Source organism: Prionailurus viverrinus, chromosome A2 (assembly GCF_022837055.1).
Source record: "Prionailurus viverrinus isolate Anna chromosome A2, UM_Priviv_1.0, whole genome shotgun sequence".
NCBI classification, from domain to species: Eukaryota; Metazoa; Chordata; class Mammalia; order Carnivora; family Felidae; genus Prionailurus; species Prionailurus viverrinus.
Window position 1 is genome coordinate 10682578 of NC_062562.1, and position 27359 is coordinate 10709936.

General features: G+C 49.7%; 1 protein-coding gene across 5 annotated transcripts; it reads right to left on the reverse strand.

Moving 5' to 3' along the window:
- Nucleotides 1-265: 265 nt before the first annotated feature.
- Nucleotides 266-27157, reverse strand: AKAP8L (A-kinase anchoring protein 8 like). 5 transcript variants are annotated; one of them, XM_047828752.1, is made up of 15 exons: nucleotides 27015-27156; nucleotides 21321-21395; nucleotides 16853-16885; nucleotides 16497-16554; nucleotides 16314-16394; nucleotides 14016-14469; nucleotides 13824-13920; nucleotides 13671-13741; nucleotides 13255-13318; nucleotides 12217-12325; nucleotides 10625-10766; nucleotides 10421-10526; nucleotides 10058-10188; nucleotides 744-839; nucleotides 266-662 (listed from the first exon to the last, which is right to left on the reverse strand). In XM_047828752.1, exons 1-15 carry the CDS (start codon nucleotides 27148-27150, stop codon nucleotides 339-341), a joined length of 1977 nt encoding a protein of 658 aa, XP_047684708.1. In that variant the 5' UTR covers nucleotides 27151-27156; the 3' UTR covers nucleotides 266-338. The 5 variants fall into 5 exon arrangements, 3 of the variants coding, with proteins under 3 accessions (XP_047684708.1, XP_047684698.1, XP_047684718.1); XM_047828742.1 differs by having other exon boundaries at nucleotides 16314-16554; XR_007145986.1 differs by lacking the exon at nucleotides 266-662 and adding an exon at nucleotides 10278-10327 and having other exon boundaries at nucleotides 776-839; nucleotides 16314-16554; nucleotides 27015-27157.
- Between the last annotated feature and the right edge of the window lie 202 nt (nucleotides 27158-27359).

The window sequence follows — 27359 nt, forward strand, 5'->3', positions numbered from 1 at the left end:
TCCTTCCGCACACCACCACTGGCTGGCTTTCGCGGCGCACCCGCCCGTCGCCCCAGTCGGCCTTCCGGTTGCTTGGAATCGGCTTTCACGGCATCTTGGGAGTTTTGGTCCGGACACGGAGTCTTACTCTGCGCAGGCGCTTCCCTCTAGCTCCCCGCCGCCAATGCGCAGTCGCACCCCCACCCTTTCCCGGGTCCCGCGCGCAGGCGCAGTCCGCTTCCCACTACGCCGACCGTGCCGCACACCAACAAACGAACAAGAAAAGTGGGGTAGAAAGAACTTTATTGGGCTCGGCTTCCAGCCTTGGCCACGCGGGTCCCGCCCGCCGCGGGCCCAGGTCACGGTGCGCCCCCACCACCCTCCTCGTCGTCGTCGGCCTCCACGTCGAGGCCCGGGATACCGCGGATCTGGCGCTGAAGCGCGCCGCCCAGCAGGGGCAAGGCCTCCTCCTCCTCCTCCTCCTCCTCCTCGGGGGGCGGCGGCGGTGGTGGGGACGTGGCCCCAGGGGCGGGCTCCGGGGGCACTGGGGGTTGCGCCGGCGCGCCCTCGGCACCCTCCGCGCCCCCTGCCGCTTCTACTAGCGTCCCCTCGTCCAGGGCCCCGCCCTCGGCCTCCTCCTGTTCCTTCTCTTCTTCGGGGCTATCCGTGAACGGGTTCTCACCCTATGGGGAAGGGACACAGATACTGAAGGGAGGACCCGCGGGGACAGGAGGAGGGGGGGACCCCGGGGCGGCGCGCCTCACCTTCAGGTAGCGCTCCAGCTTCTTGCTGATGATTTTGTTGTTGAGGATGCTGCGGGCCACCATGAGCGAGGACTTCTTGGACTGCTCCATCATGAGCTGCAAGCAAGGCAGGCAGGGCTGGAGAGGCTGCTCTCGGCGCCAGAAAGCCCCCCTCCCCCACCTCTCCAGATCTGCGGAGCCCTTCCACCAAACCCCTCTACCCTTAGCTTAGCACAGCTGAGGATTCTAACCACGTGGCATAGGTGGACAAGTGTACCTTGGGTACAAGCACGGAGCCCAGACCTAATCTTTGTTCAGATGCTCCATTTCTTCTACACCATACTTACTGTATTGATTAAAAACAAGTCTTTACAGCTGTACAGCAGAAATCTAATGTGCTTACATAAAAACTACAAACTGTGAACAAATTAAGAAACCTACTAAATGCTGAAGGTGCAACCCCCAAAAAGAAGCCAACCGCCCATATGCAAGGGACTCATTAGGATCAACAGGGAGAATATAAAAGTAGGAACACAAATGTCAAACAGCACATTTAAGGGATATACCTCCTTTTAACCCACAGAATCCCCAAGATGAAGAATTATACCCCAAATGTCAAGGTTCAGTGAAGAGAGACAGTTCTACCCCTGATGGTGAGAGGGCCAACTGTTTACTTCCTTTCTGGAAAGCAGTTTAAATAAAATGTATTAAAAATAAAAGTGTCTCAGTAATTCATTACAGAAATCTATACTAGGACTTGGAAACATTCATGCACGTCGCTGCAGTAGTGAAAAACTGGAAAGCACCTAAATGTTCTTTTGTTAAATAAATCATACATTCAAAAAGATCACCGTGCAGTCCACAAATAGGGCTCATCTCTCCCCCTGTGTGATAAGAAAGGTGTGTGATGGGCGGAGTACAGGCAACTCTCACTTTCATCATTATAAAGATTATGCAGAAAGCTGTAAGCCGAAAGACAAGGATAAAAGCTATTTTTGTTGGCATGGGAAGGAGGGGCCCACCTCCAAAACCCTACTGCGGCCCCCCCAGCCAACTCTGTAAGTCATCATCTCCCTTGCTGTTTCTACTCCCTTTCCCAACCTTCACTTCTTTACTCATTTTCTCTACTGCTTGGGGAAAATACCAACAGACCTCAAGGTCTGTTGCTCAAAATGAAACAAATTAAAGATGCACAATTAGGATACTAGGTCAGCCCACTTCCTCCCCAATTCCTCACTTGCCAACACATTATCCTCCTCCCTGGAGGCACCAGAGAGGTACACACAATTCCCAGCGGAAGCCCATTTACATTGTTTCCAGATTTTTGCTACAATAACCAAACACCACCAAAATAACCTTAAATACTTCCATGTTGGTGCTTTTAATTTTACCAAACAGGTTCCCCAAAGTGACGGTGCCCCAGTACTCTGCAAAAAAAGCTGTAAGTTGTAGTAGGTGGAGCTTCCTCCACCTGTATTAAAACAATGTACTTATCCTGTGGCCTCCTCAGCAGCATCAGATGTTATCACTGTTGGATACTTTTGTGGTCCAATGAAAGAGAAAAGAATGTGTGCTGCCTCTCAGGGCATTGCCCTGCCCAACAGCAAGATCTGAGTGATCTGATAAGCATGCTGGGCCACCTGCCCAGCGTTTCTATGAGGTCATCTTCTCCACAACCTCTGGGTTTCCTGGCTTGCTCTCAGGAAGGCTTTCTGTTACCTCAAGGTAAACAAACGATCTTCTAAATTTTGCTCTTATCTTTTATTTTTCACGTGTATTATTTCTGGAATTGAATATATGGTATGAGGTTAGGGGTCCAATTTTCTTCTCCAGAAATTTATGAGATAAACCATTGTCTCTCCGTTGAATGGACATATAGGTCTATAATCCCTTCTCCACAAATCTGAAACCCAGAAGGAAAAGTTTTCCCCTAAAACTCCATTATATTTTTATACCGTCTTTATTTATCCCACTTATATAAGTCACTTGAAGAATTACTTATGGTTCAACTACAAGTCACTTTCCCAGATCCTGCTAGGGATGTTATCGATCATTACCGTGTAGATGTTCTGAAACCAAAAAAAAAAAACCTGATTTGAAAACATCTGGCCCCAGGATTTCAGATAAGGAACCTGTACTGACTTTAACAGTTACTAAGTTCCAAAACATACTGGGATCTTTCATTAGACTCTCTAATCTGGTTCCACCATTTTATTATTATGCCAATATCACTTTTTTGTTTTTTTTGTTTTTTTGTTTTTTTTTAAATGTTTTTATTTGTTTTTGAGACAAGAGAGACAGAGCATGAACGGGGGAGGGGCAGAGAGAGAGGGAGACACAGAATCGGAAGCAGGCTCCAGGCTCTGAGCCATCAGCCCAGAGCCCGATGCGGGGCTCGAACTCACGGACCGTGAGATCGTGACCTGAGCCGAAGTCGGACGCTTAACCGACTGAGCCACCCAGGCGCCCCTATCACTTTTTGTTTTTAATTGCAGTGGCTTCGTAAAAGGTTATTACCTGAAAAACCAAGTCCCTGAACTCAACTACTGCCCTTTATATAATTTTCTTGACTGTTAGAATTAATTCTACAACATAAAACTTTCAAACAATTTCATTCCATCTCCCTCCCCAGAGTATGAATGGAATCCCATTAACTGTCCACATTAATATGTGGGGAGATATAGTTTTGTTTTGTTCTGCTATTAAATCTCCGAAGAAGAACACTGTATATTCCTCTATTCACTGAAGTCTTATTTCATATCCTCGAGTTTAAGATCCCATACCTTTCTTCTTAAATCTATATTCCTAGTTATTTTGTGGATTTTGTCATTGCTATGAGTAGATTTTTCCCCATTTACATTTCTAACTGGGTATTACTACAATGGAGAAAAGCTATTACTTTCTGTATGTTATCTTAAATTCCCCTTCTTTGTCAAATTCTATTAATTCTAAGGCCATTTTGCTGTAATCATTCAGCCTTGCTAAGAATATAGTCATTATTTGCATATAAAGTTTTCATTTCCAGTATTTCACACTCACTGATAGTTGCTAATTTCTTTTTTTTTAATGTGTGTCTTTTTTTTAACATTTATTTTTGAGAGACAGAGTAAGACAGAGCATGAGTGGAGAAGGGGCAGAGAGAGAGGGGGGACACAGAATTCAAACAGGCTCCAGGCTCTGAGCTGTCAGCACAGAGCACGACATGGAGCTTGAACTCACGGAGTGCGAGATCATGACCTGAGCTGAAGTCAGACACCTAACCAACTGAGCCACCCAGGTGCCCCTGATAGTTGCTAATTTCTTATCAAGCCATCCTTATATTCCAGAAACGAATTATACTTATATAGTGTATTACATGCTTGAATTGAATTGAATACACTGGATTGGTAATTAGTAATTTATACTTAGCACTTTTATTCTTTTTTATTTATTTTTACTATTTTATCTTTAAGTACTCTCTGCACCCAACGTGGGGCTTGAACTCACAACCCCAAGATCAAGAGTTGCATACTCTATTTGACCAAGCCAGCCAGGTACCCCTACTTAGCACTTTCATTCTTTAATACTAAACTGATGTACAGTTTCATTTTGGCATTATCCTTATCAGAGTTTTGGAATTAAGGTTAAAAAGTCTTCCTAAAAATGCAATGGGGGATGGACTTTCAGCATGGAAACCTGACAAGCTATGTGGACCTGCTCCCTGGTGAAACTGATGAAGACTATAAAACACCACAACCCTTTCAAGTCAAGGGAAATGGTCCTAAGGACATACAGTGAATGAAGAAACACTAAGGAAAAGCTACTAAAACTCAGTAAAGATTTTGAGTTGTGGTGGTTTAAACATGACCTGTTGCTTTCTTGCCTTTCCCAGTTCAGAGTGATGGGAAAACCCACTCCAGATGCCGCAGCCCAACAACACAGGCCTCGGACTCTACCCAGCTCATCACAGTTGGAAGGCCGCATCTTCTCAGGAGGCACAGAAAGTCATCAATTCTCATTCTGAGCTACCTGCTGTGGAAGCTAAGTTCTAGACAAGTTCATCTGAGAGATGGTGGCGCCCTTCTTCTCTCCAGCCCCCCATTCATGGAATGGAGGCTTGACCTAAGGCACAGTATGCTGAGAATAGGTTTCACACTGCCCTAGCTCTGGCTTGTTTATAAAGCAGAGGTCCTGTGCCTTGGAGAGGGAAACCAAACCAAGACCAGAGGCTACAGCTGTCACCTTCTCTCCCCAGTCTCTCCTAAAGCAGCAGGCACTGAGAAAGCAACACTGCATAATCCCCACACCCAGCTCCAGAGTCTAGGTGCAGGTTTTACCCAGGGGTAGGCCTTAAAACAAGGAGCTCCCAAATCTCTTCCCAAAGGAACTTACTTTATTCACAAGACTGCGAAGAAGTTCAAGACAGGAGGGTATGCAGAAAAACAGGGACACTAGTAGATTTGATAACAATATAAACTAAACCATCAGCTTCCCTGGTTACCAGAACCAGTAGGACAGTTAAGAAGAGCCTCCAGGGCTCAGAACTCTCAAACCATGACCTCAAAGATGATTCCTATAGAAGAGTGTGGATTTGTTTAATTGGATCAGATTGGAGAGCAATTTAATGCCTCAAGGCATTGCTGAAAACAACACAGCCATCAGTCAACAATTTGTATAGTTTGTAACAGCTAAGGGTAGTCTAGGCAAGAAAGAAAAAAAAAAAAAAACCACTGTCAAAACCATTGTTATCCCAGGGTGGCTAGGCCCGTGCTCACAGCTTCCTCATTCAAGGCACCCTAGCAAAGGTTTCACTCTGGCAGAGACTTAAAAAATAATTTGACTAAACAAACAGATAAGCAAATATAGTAGCAAGACTGTGGTGGGGGTAGGAAGAAGAGAAAAGCATAATCACACGGTCTCATCAAATAGAGAGTATCAGTAAAGAGACAAGTTATTAAAAAAAAAAAAAACAACTAAAACAAATCTTGGAGCTGGAAAGCGCAATAACTGAAATGAAAAATTCACTAGATGGGCTCAACAGTAGATTTGAACTGGCAGAAGACTTAGAGAATCTATAGATTGGTAGATATGATCTGAAAAACAGAGAAGAATGAAGAAAAACAGTCTCAGACAACCTTGGAACACCATTTGGTGACCCAACATATGCATAATAGAAACACCAAAAGAAGAGGAGAAAGAGGCAGAAAAAAATACATGAAGAAAAATGTAGGCAAACTTGCCAAATCTGATGAAAAATTTGAATGTAGAGATTCGACAAACTCCAAGTAGGATAAATACAAAGAGATCCATAAAAGACAAGGGAAAACGCCTGAAGCAGAAAAAGAAAAATGAATCATCACTTAAAAGGGAACCTCAATAGGTTAAAAGTTGGTTTGTCACGAGAAACAAGGCCAGGGGGCAGTGAAATGACACTGAAAATGCTCAAAAAGTGTCAACCAAGATTCCAGCGCCCAACAGAGCTACCTTTCAGAGGTTAAGGTGAAATAGAGACATTCCCCAAAACGAGTACCTGAGAGAGTCCACTGCCAGCAGACCTTGTAAGAAGCACCAAAGCTCTTCAGGCTGAAAGCAAGCGGCCCCAGACAGTTATTCAGATCCATGTGAAAAAATAACAAAGGTAATTATAAAAGACACTATGAATGTATAATTCTTTGCCTGTCTTCTCAACTGACTGAAAAGAAGTTGTATAAAACACACACACACACACACACACACACACACACACACACACACACACACAGTACTGTTTGGCCTGTAACATAGAGAAATATGTTTGCCAATAACAGCAAAAAGAAGGTGGGGGGACTAAAGTTGTATTGAACTAACAAGGAAGTGGGAACTTGAATCCACAGGAAGAACACAAATGAAGAGAACCAAAAATAAAAAATAAGGCTAATGTAACAAAAGCTACAAATATATAATTGCTGTCCTGTCAGCTTCCTTATTTTATTTATTTATTTATTTATTTTTAAGTAGGCTTGGGGTGTCTGGGTGGCTCAGTCAGTTGAGTGTCGACTTAAGCTCAGGTTATGATCTCAAGGTTCTTGAGTTCGAGCTGTGTATCGGGCTCTCTGCTGTCAGCACAGAGCCCGCTTGGGATCTTCTGTGCTCCTCCTCCACTCATGCATGCACTCTTTCTCCCTCAAAAATAAGTAAACATTTTAAATAAAATAAAATTAAAATACAATACAATACAATACAATAAAAGTCAGCTTCATGCCCAGCATGGAGCCCAATGTGGGGCTTCGAATTCACGACCTTGAGATCAAGACCTGATGAGCTGAGATCAAGAACTGGACGCTTACCCAACTGAGCCACCCAGGTACCTCTCTTCCTGTCAGCTTCCTTTTTAAAAGACATAATATTATGTAAAGCAGTAATTACACTGTTATTGTATCATTGGCTTTATGTTATTGGAACTACAACACATTTAGATAAAATACTATGTATAATGGTAATAACACAAAAATCTCCCATGTAGAGAGAGCTATATGTGAGTAACTTAATCCCACTGAAATTAGGCTATTGTACCTGACAGAGATTAGTTAATATGTGTAAGATAAGGCCTAGAGAAACCACTCAAAAAATAATGCCTAAGAATGTAGCACAAAAAATATCATTAAGGAAATTAAAAATTAATTAAAACCAAAACCAAACCAAAACAAACAACAAAAAAATACAGGGGGTACAGAACAAGAAATGTAAATCTAATAATCTCAACAATATTATTAAATGTGAATGGATTAAACGAACCATTCAAAAGATCATCAAACCAGAGGGGAGGGTTCCTGGGTGGCTCAGTTGGTTAAGCATCCGACTCTGGATTTTGCATAATCACAAGATTTGTGAGATCAAACCCCACATCAGGCTCTGCGCTGACAGCGCGGAGACTGCTTGGGATTCTCTTGCTCCCTCTTTCTGCGCACGCGTGCATGCGCGCTCTCTTCCAAAATAAATAAACTTAAGGGAAAAAAAAAAGATGCTCAACATCATCGTCATTAGAGAAATCCAAATAAAAAATAAACCACGGATACCATTTCAAACCCACTAGGATGGCTACAATCAGAAAGATAATAACCAGTGCTGGAGAGTATGAAAAAATTGGAACTCTCACACAGTTGCTGATAGGGAATATAAATGCTGCAGCCACTCTGGAAAACATCTGGCTATTCCTCAAGAAGTTAAACAGTTACTTTTGACCCAGACATTCCACTCCTAGACACATACACAAGAGAAATAAAAACATATACCCACACAAAAGCTTGTACACAAATGCTCAAATATTTATAACAGAATAATTTATAATAGCCAAAAGGTGAAAACAATCCAAATGCCCAAATTAATGAATGGACAGACCAAAATGTGGTCTATGCATGCAAGAGAGTATTATTAGGCCATACAAAGGAATGAAAATTTGACACATGCTACCTGGACGAACCCTGAAAACGTTACGCTAAGTGGAAGAAGCTGATCACCGAAGACCATGTATTTTGTGATCCCATTTACATGAAATACCCAGAGACAATATACAGAGACAAAGAGTATATTAGTGGTTGCCTAAGACTAAGGAAGCATGAAGCATGGGACAGGAGGGGTGGGGAGTGGGGGGAGAGGAATGACAGCTAAAGGGTTTCTTTCTGAGGTGATGAAAATGTTCTATAATTGATTATGGTGATAGCTACACAACTGTAATATATTAAAAACTACTGCATCGTACAGCTTATATGGGTAAATTGTATGATATACGATTTGTATCTCAATAAAGCTGTTACCAAAAATAATAATTAGAAGGTTTCCATTCATTTCCATAGTTGGAATCTCTAAAAATACGACATTGAAATTATACTCAAATCTCCACATATCAATGATTTCTGGTGCTTTCTAAGTATCTTCTGTCTTTCCTCACCCTTCCAAATCCCTCTATTAGTAGTTATGGTTTTTTCTTTTTTTAAGTTTATTTACTTGAGAGAGAGAGAGAGCAGGGAAGAAAAGAGAGAGAGAGAGAGAGAGAGAGAGAGAGAGAGAGAGAGAGAGAATCCCAGGTAGGCTCCAAGCTGTCAGTGCAGAGCCCGACATGGGGCTCAATCTCACGAACCACAAGATCACAACCTGAGTTGAAATCCAGAGTAGAATGCCTGATCAAATGAGCCACCCAGGTGCCCCTCTTCTCTTCTGTAAACTTCTTTTAGGATCAATTTGGAGTTTATGTTTTACGAGCTATCCTCACGTCACCTAGATTTTCCACATTTTAATATCATGCACGATCCATCCTCTGTCATCTGCTCTCTGCCTACCCCTTATCAGCTCCCAGTTCAAAACCCCAGTCATGGCAAGACCCCTACAAGATCTCCTCAACCACCTAACCGCATCCCACTGTTGAGAATTAGTGCACCAAGAAAGACCAGAGATGAATCTGATGGCCGTGGAAAAAAGTTGAGAAATGCTATTTCCTACACTTCCCCTGGTTGTCATCATCTGCCCATAAATCCCCTTCACCTTCCTCCAGGTGATGGCAGTCAAGCCTCACTCTGGCCCAGACCTGGTCCTAAACTTCTCAGCTCTCTCCCTCCATCCAGACCGGATCTCTAACAGCCACCACCACCTCAATCACAAAACACCCACCCTAACTTCTATGCTAAGCACTGGGGATACACTGGAAAACGAGACTGAATTTGTTCACCTTCTTGCCGGACTTGCTCCTTTCCCTGTACCATATACCTACCCCCCCACCTTAGCAGCAGCTCTGGCCACCTAGTTACCCAAGCCAGAAACCTGAGACATCCCAGACTCCCGGTCATTTCCTTTCTCCTCACTCGAAAAGCGGAGGCCCCCCTCTATCTTGGTACTACAGCAGTTCCTCCACTCCTCGCCCCGCACCGTCTCCCTCCACACCAGGTGCAACACCAACTCTAACCCCGTCACAGTGCCTGACCTAAAAACTCTGCTGCCTACAGGAGTGAGCCCAGACCGTCATCCCAACCCTCGTGAACCTCTGAAGCCCTGACCCCTCCTCCAGCAGCACTTGCACTGCACACTTTTTGTTTGGTTTCTGAACCTATTCTGGCTGGTGGCCCCTATGCACACAGAGGCCCCCATATCCCATAGCGTTACAGTCCAGCTCTGATGACACCTTCTCCCACACAGGGTCCCCATTTCCCGCCCCTCTCCCTGTAGCTGTACTGACTGCACTGGGCCGGAAATGTCTCTATCTGCCTGCCCTGCCACACTTCCTACAGTTCCTCATGGGCAGGCAGAGGTTATAACCCCAGGACCTTCCCAGATGCCTCACCAAGTCAACCCACAGGATGGCAGGTGAACACCCCGTGGCCACTCACCCTGCGGTTCCGGTTGTGATCCATGGTCTTGAGGTGCTTCTGGATGATCCCAAACTGCATGGGGATGAAGAGGTCACAGGCTGCACAGTGAGCTGCCTCTACCTTCTTCACAAAATGCTCCATGGCAATTTCTGTAGGGCGGAGAAGGAGAGTCACCACTGGTTCCAGGTGCCTAAGACAGACCCAGCAGTTTGGGAAAAACACCAGACCAGCTCCTCACCTCGCCCTGCCACTTCCACGTGGGCCTGAGGCTGTTCTCGCTGACCCTCCCTGGGGGAACAGAGGGGTGTCGTGACCCCACTCAGAACCAGAGGGGGGCAGGCTGAATCCCTGCCTAGTTGGAGTGTGATGGAACCTCCTTACCTTGGGTAAGATCTTGGTCTCTGTAGATCTGCTGAATCAGACCATCAAGATCCTCCACGGTTTTCCGGAGTTCCTCTGTCTTCTTGGTCTTGTTGGCGACATACTCCTGCCAAAGACACCGAGGAGATTCCAAGGATTGTGTGGCTGCTCTATGTTCCAAGGAGTCCGAGAAGCTAAGAGCAGCTGTGCCGCTCTAAGGCTCACCTGCAGGAAATCGGCTGTCTGCTTGGGGAGCTTGGTGCCTACGTATTTAAAGTGCTCCTTGTGGAACTTGCTATCGAGATGGCTGGCCATCTCCTCCTCGTAGAAGGTCCGGTATTTGCAGAGAGAACACACAAATTGGATCCTGCCACAGGAAAGAAACGAAGGGCTGAGGCCTCGAGGGTCCCACGGTACAGCGCTGCTGCCTCACCCAACCCAGCTGCGAGCCCTGAAACAGGCCTTGCTCACGGGCCTCTGTCGTTCGGTCCCAGCAGGGGGACAGGCTGGGACCAGTGGGGTTGGGAGTAGAAAGGGACAGAAAGTCTGCAGGCTGCAGTTACTGCAACGTGGGGGACAGGGGAGGAGCTCTTCCTTCCCAGACAGGAGGCTGAACCCTGAGGCAGCAGCTGCTGCAACAGGCAAGGAGTCGCTGGAAGGTTGCCGGTGGGCCTCTCTACCAAGGCTGGGCAGGAGCTTGTGCACTTGGCCCAGCTGGGGACCGGAAGGAAGGATGCCCTGGCGTGAGCCAGGTGGCCCTGAGGTGCAGAGTGGAGTACGCAGTCCCGAGGCAGGGCCCGAAAAGGTGCTGCATCTTCCTTCTGGGTCTGGGGGACTGAAAGGCCCAGCCCATCCTCTGCTCAGAATGCTTGGGGGTGGTGTCGGGAGGGATGGGAGGCAAGCAGGCCTGGGCTCCTGCTGCCTCATCTTCCTCTTCCAAGAAGAGACCAGTCTGAGCTGGAAGGAGGGCGCCCGCCTGGCCTGCCAGAGGGCAGCCTGGAGTCACCTGAGCGAGGTGCTCTGTCTGGGCCTGGTGTCCACAGCAGAAGCCCGGGGTCTGGGGCCTGAGCTGGAGCAGGCCGCCGTGGCAAGGGGCGGAGGAGGCCAGCCGCCACCGAGGCCTCGGGGCGGGTCCCTACCTCTGCCGGACGTCCTTATCTGGGCCACGGGGTCAGCTTTGTCTGGAGAGCCCAGGGGCCGGGCGCCGGCGAGGCTGAGGAAGGTCCAGCAAGAGCAAGAGTCTGAGGCGGAGGAGGAGGAGGCAAGCGCCAGTGCGGGAGCCCTGAGGGCAGACAGACCCGACCAAGGGGCGTGAAGGGCTCAGCCGCAGACAGGCCCGGCCTGACAGGGCCGGCGGGCAGGGCAGAGGGCAGGCCCAAGGCTGCCACAGCCCACAGGTGCTGCCATCTCTCCTGGGCGCGGCGACGGCCTCTTGGCAGCTAGCTGGGGTGGCACAGGCGCCTTGGACCTCGAGTCTCTGATGAGCTGGCCCCCTCCCGCAGGGGCAGCGGGCCCCCAGTGCACCTCGGGGCTCGTGCGCCGAGTGACCTAGCGCTGGAGCTTCTGGGCAACGGTGCCGAGCAGTGTCGGGTCTCAGGTCAAAGACGCTAGCGGTCGCCAGGCGGCCGCAGTGGGGCAGGGATGGAGTCAGGCCTTGGGAGCTGGGCCTGGCGGGAAGCAGGGTCCATGCACGGCCGAGCAGGTGGCAGCTCCCAAGGGAGGCCAGAGGGCGGCGAGGCGGCAGAGCTACGGCCCTGCTCTTCAGGCGGCAGCCCCCGAGCGAGGCAGAGGCAAAGGAATGGAGGGCAGCTGGTTACCTTTCCACCATGCGGTCTCGCTGCCGCTTTTTCTGCTTATCCTGGCTCTTCTTGCCTGCCTGCAACTTGCGCTTGATCTGGCCACTATCATCCTGGGTGCTGAGGGCCCCTGTGGAAACAGAGGGCACAGTCACTAGCCTGGCTCCACCAGGTCGGGGCAGGCCCTGGGGCCTCTGGCTGGATCACCCGCCTTCTACTCCAGATAGTCCATCCTGAAAGCAGCTGTCCGAACAAGGACTCTGGCCACGAGCAGGGCTGGGTTCCCTGGGCTGGGCAGGGAACCATTCTGGCCTAGGTCCTGAAGAGGGGAGGACACAGGCTGACCCCACCACTCTCCAGAACACCCACATTCCACAGAGTGGGCCCCAGGGAGGCTGGAAGGCAAACAGAAGCCATCTTGGTGGGGACGCTGGCACAAGTTCAGAGGGGCCAGGTGGTGGGATGCAGGGAGGCCATGGCTGAGGCCTAAGTGCAGCCCCCAGAGGTAAAGACCCCAAAGCTCACAGGGCTTGGCCCACCCCCCACGGCGCACCGCGGCAACAGTGGGCTGAGGCTGGATTTACTGTTAGGTACCTGCTGGCGCTCATCACTCAGGTAGGGGGACACGGACTCCCAACAGGGGCTGGAGAGGCGCTAAGGGAGAGGACACGCAAACCAGAGCCGTAAAAACTCCACCGAGGGTCCCAGCTCAGACACCAGCCACTGAGGACTCGGAGCTGTGCGCTACTGGAGGGTAGGGCGTATGCCTGGGGTTCCCCCCAACTCTCTTGCTTGCTGCCCCCACCGAAAGGTAAAGCCAATGCGCTAGGCAGACAGGGACCACTGCCACCCACAGCCTCTGTCTGGGAAGAATGGGGGGGGGGGGGCAGAGTGAGAAGGGAACAGAGGAAGAGGAGCCCCCCGCCAGCGCATGCCAGCCCCACGAGGGAGGGCCCCAGCTGGCCGCACATCTGTCACAGCCCCGCCCTCAGCTGGATCCCTCCAACTGTGAGTGCCTGGAAGCGCCGCCCCAGCACCCAGGCCGCTCAGAAGACTCACCCTTTTCTGCATCCTCTTTGCTTTCTTCTTTGCCTTCTTCTTTTCCCTCTTCATCTTCTCCTTCCTAGAACACCATTTCAAATGCCCCACATTAAAGCGTGTACAGTCATTTACAAAGGCTCTAAATGACAAGGCCCTGCTATGTACCAAGCACGGAGCCTCACATCCTCCCAGCAGCCCTTGCACAGGGGGGGCTCATTCCACCGTCTCCTGATAAAGAAACCTGGGCTCTGGCTGTGTGGCCTGCTCGCAGCCCATGCTCTATCAGATCTCCACCTCTCCCGTGTTGGTCACACGTGCATGACCAGGATGGCCCGTGGCCTCCGTGGAGGGCCCTGCTCTGCAGCACAGGGGCTCAGCCAGCCCGCTCTTCATAGGCCCCACCTGCTGACAGCACACAGGGCCCGGCCACTTACTGCTCTGGAGCCCTTCTCCACAGCCTCAGCGCCTTCAGTGCCCTCTGCGGCCTCCCCCTCAGTGCCCTCATCTGAAAGGCAAAACAACACGAGTTCAGTCCAGGAGCTCCATGGGGCAGGGGACAGGGGCAGCAGCCCAGTGCCCCAGCTCACCATTATCTGAATCACTATTATCCGAGCAGTCCGTCCGGGTGGCTTTGCTGTCTGGCTCATCAGGACTGCCGCACTGCTTTCTCTTCTTCTTCTTGGTCTGGATCAGAGAGAGGGAGCTGCGTCAGGGCGGGTGGCTCTAGGACCCTCGCTCCACCCAGTCAGGGGCCCAGAGGGACGGCCTCCTCCACTCACCCGGAAGTCGGCTGTGGTCCAGGTCTTCCAGGTCCGCCTCATCTGCTTCATGCCATTGCCAAACCCGAAGCCAAAGCGGGAGCCACCTGGGAAGGCGCCCCCGCCACGCATGCCCTGGAACATGCTGTACTCGGGGATGATGTTCTGGGAGAAGAGGGAGGGCAGCCGGGAGGCACCAGGCATGCACTGGCCCCGGGCCCCCATAGGGTCTTCCCACATGCGCCCATAGCCCGAGGCCATCGGCCGGCCACTCCTGGAGTCCCGGGCCCAGCCCTGAGCCCGTGGGCCAAAGGTGTCGCCGCCACGCATGCGGAACTGGTCACGGTAGGCATCGTACTGGCCCTCGTAGGCCATTTCCATCTCAGGGTCAAGTTCGCCATAGTCGTAGCCTGACCGGTATAGGTCGCGCTCACTCAGAATGGCCCTCGAGTCACAGGCCTCATAGGAATCATATCTGCAGAAGCAGGTGGAAGGCATCAGGGAGGCCCTCAGGTCTCATTACCCTTGGGTGTAGCCTACTGTTCCTGCCTTTCCCAGTAGCTCCCTGTCCTGGAGATGGGAAATCCCACTCTAACCCACCCCACCCTGTCAGAGAGGCACAGTGTTTAAAAATGCCAATAAAAAGGTTTCTCGGGAGCCCGTGCACCAGCCTGGGGACCCTAAGAAAAAGGACAATAGGGTGGAGAGGGTCTCAAATAGGGGCAGAGATACCCCACAGCCCTTACGAAGCATGTACATATGTATGTGGTAACCACAATGCCCAAGGCTGTACCTCAGGGTACAGGGCCAGGCAGCCCAGCACCCTGTGGTATGTGGGCAGTCCAGCAAACGAATGCTTGTCCAAAAGGGCTGATAATGTCCATGAGAAACCCTGTGCTGGTCTCATCCCCCTTGGCTGAGGGAACTTCCAGCACTCCAAAGGTCCTCACCACCCAAAAGGAGAGGGGAGACAAAGTGGAGAGGGTTTCCCAGGAAAGATGCTGTGAGTTTGCCCAGGGCCTAGAAAAAGAGCCCTATCACATCAACCTTGTGGGATGGAACCCTCCATAGCAACTGGGAAGGCAGGCCAAACCTCCCTCCTGGGAGAAAGAGAGCGCCACACAAAGCTATTCTAACAGTGGGAACAGCCCACATACCCCCCAGCCCTGGCCCCACACGTCAAGCAGGTCTAGGGGCCCCTCCATGCAAAGCTGGGCACCCAAGCAGCAGCAGCAGCTGTGGGAGAAGCAGCCGGCACCACCTGGTCATTCCCTCCCCTGTCCTGCCCCCCAGCCCCAGACTGCAGAAAGAAGGGGCACAAGTAGCCGGCACCTGCAGAGAAGGGGTCCACCTGGCCACTGAGCAAACAGCCAAGCCCCTCAGCTGCAAGCACAGCGGCTGCCAAGCAGGAAGACAGGGGGCATGTCTAGGGCTCCCCCCACCCTTTTTGCTTGTGACAGAGCCAGAGCATGAAAGTCCCTCTGGCAGCCTCTGCTCCCCAGTAGCCCCGGGGCCTCACCTGAACCCACCAGTGCCCGGCTGGACCCCTCCTTACTCTCTGTTCTCCTCCCATCTGTCAGCTGGAGCCACGAGGCTGCCCCACACCATCACATGCCCTCCTCACTGAAGCCTCTCACTAGGGCACTAGGACTTCTACGCCGGCACCAGTTTAGACAGTAACAGACGCCCACCACCTGATGCTGTGGAATCAGGCAGGTGTAGGTGGAAGGCCCAGCTCCACCACCTGCTCCTAGGTCCCTTTGGGCAAGGGATGTGACCTCTCATGCTTTGAGCATGAGGACAACAACAGTGCCTCACAAAGGTGCTTTTGTGGCCCAAGAGGTACATGTGGGTCAGGCTCAGAAGAGCAGACAGGAAGTGTTCACATCTGCTCTGTCTCTTATGTGGGGATGGCCCAGCTCGCTGTGGTCTGCCCCAAGGACTCATCCCCCCCACCAGCCCTATCTGAGGATACAAAGCCTCAGGAGAACTCCTCCAAATGGCCGTCTCCAGAAGGAGGGGTCACTTAACACTCTGGTCCTGAGAAGAGCCATTTGGAGGATAGTGAAACTGGCCCTGTTAGGGCTTGTTCCTCACCCTACAAGCTGGGGGAGAGGCTGGCCACCAGGCAACTGCAAGGGGCAGGGAGGGGGCCCAGGCCAGAGAAGGGAAGCGCACTGGACCCCAAGCAGTCTTTGGGAGCCCCAGCTGCAAAGCAAGAAGAAAGGAAGCAGACATAGGAGGCGGTTCAAAGAGGGAGACGCCAGTAGGCAGCAGGCGCCCCTGCAGAGTCTCACCCCTGGGCAGACACCCACTCACCTTTCTCCACCTGAGCCGTACATGCCTCCTTGTATCATGTCTGTCTCCAAGTGTGGCACCATATCTAAGCGCTGGTTAATTCTGGACAAAACGGAATCGGCACTGGCGCTACCCGCGGCACTAGGGTTTGTATTTGTGTCAGAGCTAGGCATTTCCCAAGAGTTTGAAGTGGCCATACCATACCCATAGTTGGTGGTGTTATCCTGGCCATAGCCATAGCCATAGCCATAGTTCTCGTAGCCTGCAATGAGGAAGACAGAGACAGACAGAGATGGCAGGGATAGGGAGAGGAGACGCACACAGAGACGGCAAGACAAACACAGAGACAAGGACATCTGTCACAGAGACAAAATGGGGACCCTAGCCACCTCAGGCTGGGTGGGCCCTAGCCATAGGACCTCCTGTGAAAGAGCAGCTGGCCCCAGAGTCCCCGGGCCCCCCGAAGATACCTCCCGATACACTTTGGGCAAGCTGGGCAGTGGTAGAAACACAACCAGTTTAATCCCAAGGGACAGGAGAGCCATCATGGGAATACTTGCCTCTGTTTGTCCCAGAGTTCCAAGTTCCATATCCTACAAACAGTAAAAGCGTAATTACATCTACAATTGATGACAATACAACAAGAGCTTACTTCAGACACAAAGACGATGATTCCCAGTATCTGGCTGATTACAGAAGACTGAATCTCCCCCGGGAAGCCCTGAGCTTCAGAGCACTACATAAACGACCCAGGTCACTCCCTAACCCTGGTGCCCAAACTTCTGTGGCTCTGACCAGCTCTTAAGGGCCCCCTCCTTGCCAACACTGTCAGCTAAGGAACTGGCTCTTTACACTCCTCCCCGAGGAGCCAGAATTAGATTACCCCAACTTCCTGCTAAGCACCAATCAGAAGAGGAGACTGGATGCCGGTGCCTCACCGACAATGCTGTACAAGAAGTTCGGCACAGAGCCCACATCCACTCAGAAAATCACATCACTCAAATCACCCAAAAAAGCCATCTGGAACAGAGAAACTGACCATCCTACTCTTCCAAGCATATGCCTTAACAAGGAGGGCCACCATATCCTTGAATTGCATGTGTGTGCTATGCTAAAACACGTTAGCAGAGGTAAGGACAAGGCACAACTCCTACCTTGCAAAAGCTATTGAGAGGACAATCTGGATTATAAACCAAATATGCTCTGAATTTTATCACAGCACGTGAGAAAAATCAATTCCTTCAGAAACATAAAGCCAGTGAGAACTGACAAAGTGCAAAGCCAAGTGGGAATTCCAAGTCAAGCAAACACGGTTCCTCTCCCCAGAGGAGTCTACCAGAACAGTGACCACTTTCCCCATGTCTCTGGGGAGACTCCAGACTTGCCTCCTACTCCCTATTGTCTCTACCCTGCAGATAGACAAGACATATTCATCCCAAGGCAGGGACCAAAGCTCAGTGAGATGGCAGCATGATGAATGGCAAGAGTCCAGCCACAAGAGAGCAAGAGTGTATTAACTTGAAAAGATGGAAAAGCGCAGGCCAGGCGTAGACCCGAGGTCCTACACTCAGGTTCCTCCTCAATCCAGCACATAAACAGAATGGGGAGGTGTCAGAAACCAGCAAAGAACCCTAGGTGACCATTAAATCTAATGCACCTCGAGTGCCAGAGCTCACAAAGCAAAAATCCTTTCAGTTGGGAAAACCAAAGCAGAGGCTTCTCCTTCATTCAGTTTTTCAACTATCAATCGGAGAACGCAAAAGCACAGGCTGGCAGTGCTGGGCACGGCTCAGGCCGAGAGCACTGCTCACTAAAGGAGCCACTTCTAACTAGAAAGCAGCAAAGGGACAGCCCAGAGCAGGAAATCAGGAGAGAGACGAGTGGCAAAGGAGAGTTCTGACAGGCAAGAAAAGAGGCTGGCAGAAGCATACAAGGAATAATACACACTTCGCTGAAGCAGCTAACAAGAGCCCAGTCGTGTGGATGTTTGCACCAGGAACAGTGGACACCAGCTATTCAAAAGGAGAAAGGACTGGGAAGCACAGGCAGACCCACTGGGGCTCTGCTTGTGAGGCCTGTATATGGTCCCCCAGAGCTTTAGCCACCGAAAATCTGCCAGCACAGAGCAGGGAAGCACAAGGAAAGGAAGCAGGAATGGGCACTAACTCTGTAAACACAAGGACAGGTGGGTGGACAAGTAGGTGATGGCCCGATGACAGGACTCAGCAAGCACTCTCCAGGTACTACTTGCTATGTCCAGGGCAACTCAGACTCCCTGAAGGGATTCCCCACAAGGTGCCTTCAAAGGGAAACCATTGTCTACACTATGAGGCCTGGGGAGTCCCCAAGACCTGTCCCTTCCAGAAGAACATCACAGCTCACTTCACCCCCAGAGGGGATGAGACCAGTGCTGACGTAGGAAATTTTAGGGACGTAATTTTTTTAATAAGAGAAAAAGAAAAGTAGATGGTCACCATAAGCAAAACTTATGGAACAAAAACATAAAACAATGGAAATGTTCAACTTCAAGGAAATAGTTATCCAGATTACAGCCTACCTTCTCGGTGACAAAGCTCATATAGGCATCAAAAAAGAATCCACTGGGGTGCCTGGGTGGCTCAGTCGGTTAAGCGTCCAACTTCGGCTCAGGTCATGATCTCACCACTCGTGGATTCAAGCCCCGCATCAGGCTCGGTGCTGATAGCTCAGAGCCTGGAGCCAGTTTCGGATTCTGTGTCTCCCTCTCTCTCTGTCCCTCCCCTCCGCCACCCCCCCGCTGTCTCTCTCTCAAAAATGAATAAACATTAAAAAAAAAAAAAGAATCTGTTAAGCCTTATATAGTACGAGGAAATGCTTCTAACAGTAAGCAAATAAAGGAAGACAGACAATTCTATCCACCCATAAATTATTCAACTACCTAAATTAGGAATGCTGACAAAAGTATTAAAATGGTGGGGCACCTGGGTGGCTCTGTCAGTTGAGTAACTGACTCTTGGTTTCAGCTGAGGTCATGAGTTCACGGTGGGGAGTTCGAGCTCCGCATCAAGCTCTGTGCTGACTATGCAAAGCCTGTTTGGGATTGATTCTGTCTCCTCTCTCTGCCCCTCCTCAACCCTCTCTCTCTTTCTCAAAAATAAATAAATAAATGATAAAAATAATAGAATAAAATAAAATGGTGGGGTCTCGAGTGACTGTTTTTAAAAATGTTAAAGTTGCTCTATTGCTCTTGTAATTTAACCCAGAAGGAAATATAAAATGGCCTTTATTCTTTCACACGACTGCCTACATAAACAAACCTCAAAAAAAATCCATACAGGTTATAAGAATAAGTGAGCTTAGCAAGGTTTATTACAAGGTCAATAAATAAAAATCAACCCAATTTCTTCAAATTATCAATGACCGATTGAAAACTGAAGCTTTAAAACGTACCATTTACCTTGGCACTGACAGTAGGAAATATTTGGGTGTAGATACAACAAACTACGTGCAGGATCTGTGTTTTGAGAACTACAAAACTCTAATGAAAGAAATCAGGCTGGCTCAGTCTGTAGAGCATGCAACTCTTGAATCGTGGGTTGTGAGTTCAAGTCCCACGCTGGGTGTAGAGATCACTTAAAAAACAAAATCTTTTTAAAATTTATTTTGTTTAATGTTTATTTATTTTTGAGAGAGAGAGTAGGGGAGGGGCAGAGAGAGAGGGAGACAGTCCCAAGCAAGCTCCACACTGTCAGCGCAGAGCCTGACACGGGGCTCAAACCCACGAACTATGAGATCATGACCTGAGTGGAAACCAAGAGTCAGACGCTCAAATGACTGAGCCACCCAGGCGCCCATATTTTTTATTTTTATTTTTTTAAGTTTACTTATTTAGAGAGAGAGAGAGAGAGAGAGAGAGAGAGAGAACACAGGCGTGATAAATTGGACTTCATCAAAATGAAGAACTTTTGTTCTTCGAAATTCACTTGACAAGAGGAGAGATGATCCTCAGGCTGGGAGAAAAGATTTGCAAATGGCACATCTGTTAAAATGCTTGTGCCCAGAATTTATAAACCAGAAGGAAAATAATTCAAAAAAGATGTGCAATCTGGACTGTTGTTTGATTAAAAGGGGTGAGGCAGACAAGGCAGGATAGGGAAGCCATACAAACCAAGTCGCTTCTCATTTATGAAATACCAGATACCTCCATACTCAATTTCAAAACATTCTCTAAGTCTCCCTCTCCCCCGGGACCAGATGCTAATACTTCAGGGAGCTTACTTATGTCCACTGATTCAGTGACTCTTGAGGTAATGTCAGGGTGTAGGCTTGGTCTTTCCCCAGACCCTAGTAGTAAAACAAATTACCCATCTCAGCAATCAAGGCATTATCCTTATTAATTCCAAAGAGGGCTCCTTCTCACAGACACCAACAGTCACAGACCACAGAAAGACTGGTTTTATTGGCAGTTAGGGTTGCCAGAGCATACCCAGAGAACATCTGTGGATTCTGTTGAGTGGCTATTTCTGAATTAGAGAATTAGCGTGTCTGATCACAACTGAGAAATCAATCGGACACTGTCCCTCAACCCAATGTGAGGAACCTGCTGGCTTGGGACGGTCTGACTGTCTCTAAAAACCCTGCTAGATTCAGACAGGCAGCTTCTCTCGTACAGAGGTCCCACACGCTACACTGAAGCTAAACTGATGGTTTGGTTTCTAGCTCAGACCATCCTTTGGACTTTGGCCACTCTCCTTCCCAGACCCTCAAGGGAATTTTCTGAAGTCACACTTTGTCACAGACCGTATGTGCTTCTAAGAAAATGTTACGGGGTCAAAGGAACCAATCATTTACAGCTCCAAGAACTCTAGCCTGCTCAGTCAGCAGCCATCTTTCCCATAATTGTCTCCAAGGGAAGCACCGGCTATTCTAACAGCCCACCACACCATTTTATACAAGTTTGCATTTGGAAAAGCAAGGCAGGGCAAAGTCAAAGGCAACTGAGAAGACACCAGAGCACTCACCCTCTGGTTCCCAGGGGCCCACACTTACCATAGTCACAGGTAGGCTGAGCGCTCGTGTCTGAGTATGTCGACTGCAAAGTGGTTTCAGATCCTTGGACAAAGCCTAAATATATGCACAGTGTGGTTAATTTCCCCAAACAAGCCATGTGGAGATGACCTAAGATTACCCTTTGGTGTAGACTGGCTGGCAGGCCCTCTCCTCAATGGAAAGCCTCCAAAAATTCTAGCTTCTGAACACTTTAATTATACCTCCAGAACATATTAGCCAATGAAAAGATGGGCTATATTTAACTCGCTACACCAGAAGAACTGGACAAACAAAAGTTTAAACACTGTAAACCAAAACTTCATTTTGATAAATCAGTACCCAAACCATTCAGTTAAATGAGAAAAATACTTACATCAAATGACTGAAACATGAGCCAATTCAAACAAGGATGGGACTTGGTTCTGAACAATACTAAGGCAAATAACACCCCTTCCCTTCCCCCAAATCTGACACCAAAACTGCTTTGTATTTTTTCTCATTAAAAAAAACGTGTACATTACCTCTTCAATGCAATTACTTGGGGTGAGCACGTTTATATTGGGTAAATATTATACATGGCATGTGTATTACTTCCTGTTTTCTCAACTCTCAAATGATTTCTTAGCTTAAAATGAATTAGTACCAACTAAAGAAAACTTAAACCTCTACCAGAAACTACTCTTAAATGATGAACCCTGATAGTATTGTTAAAATTACATTGAAAAATATTATTTTTAGGTGTGCCTAGTGGGTCAGTTGGTTAAGCGTCAACTCTTGGTTTTGGCTCAGGTCATGATCTCAGGGTTTGTGAGTTTTAAGCCCCTCATCAGGCTCTGCACTATCAGTGCAGAGCCTGCTTGGGATTCTCTCTCTTCTCTCTCTGCCTCAAAATAAATAAACATTTAAAAAATGATAATGAAATATTATTTTTAAGTAATTTACCCTTAGCACTGAAACTATGAAGGATACCATAAGAGGCAATATTTGCGTTTTCTCAGCAGAGCCAACTCCTGACACATTAAAGCCAATGACTTTGACAGCTTTTTTACAGCAAAAGCACACACCAAGTGCCTCCCCTCGGGGTGGGCATTCACATGTTGACAGTCTCTCTAGCTCATCTTTTAAGACCAAAGCAACAAAGATGGCCGCCAACATCCGCCAACACTGAACAAGTGTCTCCCCCGCAGGGCGCTAAGAGCCTTTTTATTTTATTTCATCCTCACCACAGCCAACAAAGGGGACAGGGCCAACATCCCTTACCCTGCAATTCCAAGTCCAAAAAGGTCTGAAAACCAAGTGTTCTCCTCAAATGTGGTGCCAACACTCATTGTGGGGCAAAACTGACCTGTGAGGATAATTACGATTTTTCTTTACCCAATTTGGTATAGAAACAATGCATTTAGTTACAGGGTGCTACCCCAGACCCCAAGTGCTGTGGAATGTCCTTCTCTCAAGCTAGAACTCTAAAATATACCCAGCTCCAAGGGTTTCAAACAAAGATCGGTGGACCCACACTTTAGCCTTACTTCCCAGAGGAGGGAATTGAGACTGGGCAGTAGTGAAGGAGAGAGTCCCAAGTATCCACCCCAACCTCTTCACCTTTCCTAATGAAAGAGGGGACATTAGAATGGATTCCCTCCAGGGGCCATCCCAACATGCCTACAACATAAGCACTGTCCACAAGAAACACTGGAAGCGTGCTTTGTTTGGTTCACCCATGGGGAAGCCCCACAGTGTACACACAAGTAGCCTACGTTTACCTTCTCCGTTGTTTGCTCAACTAGCTTTCTGAAACCTGTTTGTTCAGCAATATGGCCCCCCGCAAAATGGCTCCAGACTTCAGCTACTGTGGTTTGTACACAGTGCAGCCGCAGCTGGAACCTACCACACCCTGACAGGATTACTAACTGGAACGCAGTACGCAAGCTGCAGAGCAAAAGATCTATGTCTATTCAAAGGAGAGGCGCCCTAGTTCTTCCCTGGGAAAAAGGAAAGACAATCCACCAAACCTTCAGAGGTCAATGGCAACCTCTGCTCTAGTTTGGTCCTCCCCATGTTAACATTTTGTTCCACGATACTGTCTCTAGAGCAAATTAAGCTCCAAGTATGAATAAATTTTTGCCCGGTTCCAACCTTCTCTCCTTGGTTCGGTTTACCAGCCTGATCAGCTCTAGATGAGAAAATAAAATAAGCAAGGGTTTGACCCTACAAACCTAAGGCTCAGGCATGGATTTATAATTATGTATCATAACCCCTCCTTCTTGGTCAGACTGACATCTTTTTTACTCAAAAATACATAAAGCTTCTCAGGTTTTTTTTGGTTTTTTTTTTTTGTAAGTTTATATTTATTTTGAGAGGGGGAGAGAGAATGTAAGCGGGGGAAGGGCAGAGAGAGAGGGAGAGAGAATCCCACGCAGGCTCTGCGCTGAGTCACCCAGGCTCCCCAAGCTTCTTTTTTTATTCCCCAAGTTTTATTCTTTTTTTTGGAAGGAGATTCCTTGAAGAAATGACAAAAAGTGATAAACACTAGAGGTCAGGGCACCTAGGTGGCTCCCTGGGTTAAGTGTCAGACTCTTGATTTCTGCTCAGGTCATGATCTCCTGGTTAGTGAGTGAGTTTGAGCCCCGCGCCAGGCCCTGTGCTGACAGTGCGGAGCCTGCCTAGGATTCTCTCTCGCCTCTCTTTCTCTGCCACTCCCCTACTCATGCGCGCCCGCTCTGGCGCTCTCTCTCTCCCCCTCTCAAAATAAACAAACATCTAAAAAATTCTAAGAACCAGAAGACAACTGGAATGAAGTTAGGTTGCCTCCAGCCTGATGGTAACCAGCCTCCAAGATGGCCTCTTCGGATTCTTGCCTCCTGACATTATGCCGTCCCTTCCCAAACTAATAGAGGTAGCCCGCGTAACCAGTAAGACCCCAGAAACCACGGAGTATGACTTCCCAGGCTCTGCCCTGCTCTCTTAGATCATTCACTCTGGGAACAACAGCCCACCGCGTTGTGAGGAGACGCAGGCAGGCTTGAGGACAGGCCCACTTGGTGGGGAACCAACAGCTAGCATCAACCTGCCAGCTGTGGGAGGCTGAGTCACCTCAGAGGTGGATCCTTTGGCCCCGGGCAAGCTTTCAGATGACTACAGTCCCAACGACATCTAAAACGTAACCTCATGAGAGATCCCAAGCCAGAACCATTGAGCTAAACCACTTGTGCATTCCTAACAACGGCAAACACTGTGTGAGATAAATGTTCTTATAAAAGGATTGGTAGTGTTTCAGACCTTTCTCTGAAGGCCTGATTCTGCATTTTTCTCTCCTGTTTTTCCACTGCTCTCATCCTTCCCCTCAGTGCCACAGACAGGGCCTCCTTTCCCAAGTACACACAAAGAGACTGAATTCAGGGGCGCCTGGGTGGCTCAGTCGGTTAAGCGTCCGATTTCAGCTCAAGTCATGATCTCACGGCTAGTGAGTTCAAGCCCCACGACGGGCTCTGTGCTGACATTACAGAGCCTGGAACCTGCTACAGACTCGGTGTCTCCCTCTCTCGTTGCCCCTCCCCCGCTTGCGCACGGTCTCTCAAAAATAAAAACAAACATAAAAAAGTTAAAAAAAAAAGAGAGACTAGGTTCAAAAGCTGGACAAATCATCATAAAAAAAAAAAGCTACTGTAATCACTTTCTATGCGTAATAATCACGGTAACATTTGCGTCAAGTCCTCCAAAACTCCTCCTTAAAGGCAAAGAGTTGTCTGAAATGTGACTTAAAAAGCTTTTGACTTTAGTGGTCTACTTCTTTAAAGGGAAAGACTCACATTATAAAGCTGCTGTGGTTTTCAGTTGATCAAGACCAAGGAAAAAGTAATCATCACCCCATTAGCCTGACTCCCTCAGTGAGCCAGGAATTAAAGCCTACCAGATCTGGAGTTGAACTTGAGACCTGGCCATTAGCGACCTAACTCAGTCTCCTTGTCTATAAATGTAAAATGCTTCCTCATTAAGCTACTCCACAGCACCCGACCATCCATCTTCTGGTTTCCTCAGCAGTCTTGCCCCTAAAAACCAAAGAACTGTCTTCCACCTCCTGGTAAGACTTGGAGAAAACGATTACATCTCAATTCCGGAGCTGTCAGCCGCGACCCGACTGACTTTCCTCCTGAACCAGGAAAGCTACGGAAAGGCTAGGGCAGGGCTGTCCAACCTTGGCACTGCTGATAATCCACTGTGGTGGGGTCCATCTGGCACGTCACAGGATGGTTAGCAGCATTCCTGGCCTCCATCCCCCAGATGAGGGAAGCAACCCCACCCCCGGAGGTGACAACCCAGAACACCTCCAAACACCGCCAAACGGACCGGGGGCGGGGTGGGAAGGCAGAATCGCCCCTGGTTGAGAACCACCACCGGGCAAAGGGATGGTTACTTGAAAAGCTAGGGTTCTCACCAAGCTCCTGGCCTGGGGGCCGGAAGAGGGAGGCCTGGCACCACTTCCTTGCGGAAACCAACATAAAATAGCCTACAGAACGGCCCCAGAGGCTCCGGTTCCATCGTCAGCCCCCGAACATTCTAAGCAGAATGTAGGTTACCTGGCAACCACACTTTCTCGAGCCTGATACCCCCATTAAACGGGGAGGCCCCGTCTATGGCTCCGAGCTGAGAGGCCTCATCTGTTACTGCCAAAGGCAAACCCAGGCGGCCTTTCAAAGTCCTCCAGGGATAATTTACAATCGCCCAAGCATCTCCCAGGGCCCCCTCTCTCGCCACCCTCCCCTCTGCTCAAATCCCACCGGCCTCCCTAGCTGCTCATCTAACAAGCCAGGCCGTTTCTGCTCCTGGGCATTTATGCCAACGGCACCCCTGACCAGACACCCTGAACTCCCTCACTCCATTCAGGTCTCTGCCCAAACGTCGCCTCTTCACAGTGAGCCCAACCCCCTCCCCCTGACCCCCCCGCAACAGAGCAGCCGCCGCGGAGTACTGACCGTCGGGGAATACATCCTATACTCATTTGTTTTCCTGCTAAGATCTGCCCGTTAGCTGCTTGAGGATTTCCTGCCAATATTCCAGCGCCTGTTCGGCACCTGACACGATGAATCTGACAGATGGTGAATGAATTAACACAGAAGCCGGTCACTCCTCGCAAGGCTCAGGCTCAGCCCTTTGGCCCCGAGGCTCCCCGCTCGGCCCGAACCCTGCAAAAATGTACTGATCGCCTGGGGCCAGGAGCCTTTCCTAGCCCGGAGCACGCAAAGGGGCTGGGAGGGGTGGGTGGCTGCGGCGTTTTGCAGGGAAACTGCGCGGGGGGCAGGGTGCGGCAATGGCGACGGCAGCCAGGCCCGGCGACCGATCTCAAGGGCTAAGGACCCGAAAAAGGGTGGCCTGAATCTGGGTCTGAGGAGACCGGGCCAAGGGCAGAGGTGATGGGCTCAGAGAACGCAGGCGCCCAGGCCAGGGCCCTCGGACACCGGTGACAGAAGCCAAGACCTCGGGCTGCCGAGAGCCAGGACGCTCAGCCGCAAGCACAAAGAACTGAGACGCCAAGGCGCGAGGGGGGCGAACCTGAGGCGATGGGCCCGCGGCGCCATTTTGTGACCGCAGAGAGGGCAGCGTCCAGGCCCCGGGGGAGGTGTGGGAGAGCCCGGTGCGGCTCTGGCACGTCCCTGTCCCTCCCCACCCGACGCCCGACCCCTACCCTGCCGGGCTCACCTGTATAGCTCATGGCAGCAGCTAACACCGCAACCAAGGACTCCGGCAGCTGCCCCACACGTCCGACGCCGGGATAGCGGCGGCGACAATCCCCGGGGCCCCTTCTAACACAACCGAACCCGCCTCCCAACCCCATTGGCTCGCGTCGGATCCACGCTTTATTCCTATTGGATGCCAGCGCCGTCTATCCCAGCCCATCCTCATGCCAGAGGCTGATGGTGCTGCCGATCTGGCGAAATCCCCGCCCTCTGTTATTCTAAGCCCGCGACGATTGGCTGAGAGAGGCAGGCCAAGACACCGAATCTTGTAGAAATCGAAGGGGCGGAGCCGTGTACTACGGGAAGA